Source organism: Lepidothrix coronata, unplaced genomic scaffold (genome assembly GCF_001604755.1).
Source record: "Lepidothrix coronata isolate B3197 unplaced genomic scaffold, Lepidothrix_coronata-1.0 Scaffold605, whole genome shotgun sequence".
In the NCBI taxonomy this organism is placed as follows: domain Eukaryota; kingdom Metazoa; phylum Chordata; class Aves; order Passeriformes; family Pipridae; genus Lepidothrix; species Lepidothrix coronata.
This window is the reverse complement of record NW_016690785.1, coordinates 2,764-6,954: the sequence shown is the minus strand read 5'-3', so window position 1 is coordinate 6,954 and position 4,191 is coordinate 2,764. Positions and strand designations below refer to the sequence as shown.

Below are 4,191 nucleotides of genomic sequence, written 5' to 3'. Positions count from 1 at the left end.
CCCAAAATCCACATCGGGAGCCCCAAAATCCACCCCAGTACTCCCAAAATGCCCCCCAACTGCCCCAAAATCCACATCGGGAGCCCCAAAATCCACCCCAGGCTTGGTGAGCTTTTCTGCCAGCTCCTCATCACCCTTGGGTGGATCCCATCTGGTCCCATAGACTTGTGAGGATCCAAGTGGCTCAGCAGGTCGCTGATTGTTTCCTCCTTGATTACGGGGGGACTGTTCAGCTTCATATTCCTATCTACATGCTCCAGAAGCCAGCTGTCCTCAGAGAGACCTGTCCTACATTGAAGATTGAGGTAAAGAAGGTGTTAAATACCTCAGCCTTTTCCTCATCTTTAATAACTATGTTCCCCCCCATGTCCATTAAAGAATTGAGGTTTTCCTTGTCCCTCTTTTTGCTACTGATGTATCTATAGAAAGACTTTTTATTTTCCTTAACAGAAGTGGCAAGACTGAGTTCAAGTCTTGCCTTTGTCTCCCTGATTTTCTTTCTACATGACCTAACTAAATTCCTGAGCTCTTCCTGAGTAGCCAGTCCTTTTTTCCATGATTGGTAGGCTCTCTTTTTCATCCTAATTTCCCTCAAGATCTCCCTGTTCAGCCAGGCTGGCTGTCTTCCCTGCCGGCTTGCCTTTCGGCACACTGGGACAGCCTGCTCTTGTGCATTTAAGACTTCCTTCTGGAAGTATGTCCATCCCTCCTGGCCCCCTTTGTTTTCAAGGGCTGTTTCCCACAGTACCCTCTGAACCAGTCTCTTGAACAGGCTGAAATCTGCCCTCCGGAAGTCCAGCATAGAGGTTTTATTGATGGCCCTTCTTGCATTCCTGAGTATTGAGAATTCTATTATTTCATGGTCACTGTGCCCCGAAATCCCCCAAAATCCACCCTGGGATCCCGAAAATCCACCCTGAGACCACCAAAATCCCCCAAAACTGCCCAAAAATCTCGAAAAACCACCCCAAAATCCACCTTGAGACCCCCAAAATCCACTCCGGGACCCCCAAAACCGCCCCCAAATCCACCTGGGGACCCCGAAAATCCACCCTGGGACCACCAAAATCCCCCAAAACCGGCCCAAAATCCTCCAAAAGCGCCCCAAAGTCCTTCCCGGGCTCCCCAAAATCCACCCGGCACCCGCAAAATCCCCCAAGACCACCCCAAAATTAGTGTCGGGAGCGCAAAATCCACCCCGGGACTCCCAAAATACTCCAAAATCCACCCCGGGACTCCCAAAATACTCCAAAATCCACCCAAAATACTCCCCGCGACCCTCCAGTTCCCCGGCCCCGCCTACCCGGTAATAGTGTCACACATGGGCAGGGCCTGGGAGCACTGGGAGACATTGGGAGGGAACTGGAGGGTCACTGGGAGGGACTGGGAGTGATACTGGGGGTGAACTGGGAGGGACTGGGAGGGGATTGGGGGAGACTGGGAGGGAACTGGAGGGTCACTGGGAGAACTGGGAGTGATACTGGGAGGGACTGGGAGGGAACTGGGAGGGACTGGGAGCGATACTGGGAGCGATACTGAGAGCGATACTGGGAGCGATACCAGAGGACACCACCCCGCCCACCCAAAAATAAATCCCGCCCACCTCCAACGGGTGCCGGTGTCACGTGATGTCACTTCCGCCAATCGACAAGAGGGACACGCCCCCCCCGTTCAAACCAGTTCCCTCCCAGTTCCCTCCCAGTGCCCCCTTTGGGCGTCCCCCGCTTGTCTCATTTGCATAACCCCGGCCCCCCGAGAGCACCCTAATTTGCATATCCATGCCCACTGGTCTGCATCCTTCTGAGTTGCTTTCATTTGCATAGCCACGCCTCCCACTCTCCCTTATTTGCATATCAACGCCACTTCCCATCTCCTTGTCCTGGTTCATTTGCATAACCCCGCCCCCAGGGCGACACCTTATTTGCATATTCACACCACTCCCCACCACTTCACCTTGTCCTTATTTGCAAAACCTCACCTCTGACATACCCTCATTTGCATACCCACACCACTCTCCCTCTGTCCTGCCTTCATTTGCATGGCCCCGCCCACCACAGCTCGCTCTCATTTGCATACCATCCCAGGTCACTCACCCTCCCCAATTGTGTTACCACACCCCATCATTTGCATAACAAGCACCGCCCACAAACAAGCCTCATTTGCATAAATAAAAGCTTAATCTAGTTTTATTTGTGATCGTTGGGCATCATTTGCATGGACACGCCCAAAAGCAGATCCTCATTTGCATGGACACACCCCCAAAAAGAGATCCAGGTCCCCCCCAACTGACCCCAGGGACCCAAAATTGCCCCCCAGATTCCCCCAAAGTGACTCCAGGACCCCTAAACTGCCCCCAGGGACCCCCAAAACTGCCCAAGGGACCCTCTGACTGCCCCTGGGACCTCCAAAACTGCCCCTGGGACCCCCAAACTGCCCCAGGGACCTCCAAACTGCCCCCACAGTCCCCCAAACTGACCCTGGGACCTCCAAAACTGCCCCAGGGACTCCGAAAACTAACCCAGGGACCCCTAAACTGATGCCAGGGACCCAAAATACACACCGAGGAACCCCTAAACTGGGACCCCCCTCAGAAGTCCCAGATGTCGAGGCCCCCCCGGACGTGCCCGAAGCCCCTCAGGCAGCGCCGCTCAGAGAGACCCCCCCGCGAAACCACCTCGACCTGCACTTCTCGGCCCAGGGGGCCACCGGGACCGGCCCCGTGGCCACCAAAAGCGGCCCCGTGGCCACAGCCCCCATGGTCACCAAAACTGCCTCCATGACCACCAGAATTGCCCCCGTGGCCACCAGCTTGACCATCAGCTCCGGGGCCACCACCCCTGCAGCCACAGCCCCTGTGGCCACCAGAACCACCCCCGTGACCACCAGCACAGCCCCCATGGCCACCAGCTTGACCACCAGCCCCGGGGCCACCAGCCCTGCAGCCACAGCCCCCGTGGCCACCAGAACTGCCCCCGCGGCCACCACCCTCACAGCCAGTAGCCCCCTGGCCACCACCCCCCTCCTGGTGGCCACCCCCCCCCTCCTGGTGGCCACCACCACCATTTCCAGGTCCCTCAACCCCATAGCCACCACTCCCATCCCAGTGGCCATCACCCCCCTCTCGGTGGCCACCACTCCCATCTTCAGGTCCCCCAACCCCGTGGCCACCACAGGGCCCATCCCAGTGGCCACCCCGGTCTCCCCCCTCGCCCTCCCATTGCCCGTCCGCCCCAGTAGCCACCCTGACCCCGCGTTTGCCCAACGCCAACCGCGGTCTCCCCTTGTCCAGGGCGGCCAGGAGAGCGCAGACCATGCACAGGTCACCGCTGGCCACTGACCCGCAGCGCCCGCAAGCCCCTGGAGGCTCCCCCGCGCCTGGCGCCGCCCCCAGGGCCAGCCGGCGCCCTGAGTGGGCCAATGCGGCCACGGCCGCCGGTCGGGTGGCCTCCAGGTCCTTGAGGAGGGCACGGGGGTGGCCCCGGAAGGCCAAGGGTGCGTGGTGGCACTCGGAGCTGGCGTAGGAGAGCCCCAGGAAGTGGGCGTAGAGCACGATCTCCCTCTGCGCTGCATGACGCAGCGGTTTCAGCCGCGGCACCACCGGGGGGGCGGCATTGGGTCGGGGGAGGGTCTGGGTGGGTCTCCTTGGGTTCCTGCTGAATTTCGTTGGGTTTCCGTTGCTGTTTCTTAGGTTTCCCTTGAGTTCCGATGAATTGTCGTTGGATTGCATTGAGTTTCTGTCGAATTTTGTGGGGTTTCTCTTGGGTTCCAATGAGTCATGGTTGGGTTCCGTTGTGTTGTCGTTGGGTTCCACTGGGTTTCTGTTGGGTTCCTTCTTGGTGGCCCCAGTGGTCTCATTGGCCTCAGTGGCCTTGTTGGTGGCCCTGGTGGCCTCATTGGCCCCAGTGGCCTCGTTGGTGGCCCTGGAGAACTCACTGGTGGCCGCGGTGGTCTCATTGGTGGCCCCGATGGCCTCGTTGGCTGCGCGCCGCAGCCGGGCCACATCCCCGCGCAGGAAGTTCATCAGAACCGTCTCGGCCACGTCATCAGCGTTGTGACCTGGGGGGGGCCCAGTGACCACCAGTGACCTCCCAGTAACCACCAGTGACCTCCCAGTAACCACCAGTGACCTCCCAGTGACCACCAGTCACCTCCCAGTGACCACCAGTGACCTCCCAGTGACACCCAGTGACC

The 4,191-nt window shown here is 58.9% G+C and overlaps 1 protein-coding gene across 2 annotated transcripts in view; it reads right to left on the bottom strand.

Annotated features, from left to right (window-relative positions):
* Positions 1-2,179: 2,179 nt before the first annotated feature.
* The window catches only part of CTU1 (cytosolic thiouridylase subunit 1), a 4,769-nt gene continuing 2,757 nt past the window's right edge, over positions 2,180-4,191 (bottom strand). Inside the window, exons 2-3 of one of the 2 annotated variants that reach the window (XM_017839951.1) lie at positions 2,889-4,056; positions 2,180-2,789 (exon numbers count right to left, since the gene is read on the bottom strand). In XM_017839951.1, the coding sequence (XP_017695440.1) occupies positions 2,588-2,789; positions 2,889-4,056 (1,370 nt within the window). In that variant the 3' untranslated portion in view covers positions 2,180-2,587. Of the gene's footprint in view, positions 4,057-4,191 lie in introns of both variants that reach the window. The other variant, XM_017839950.1, reaches the window with a different exon arrangement.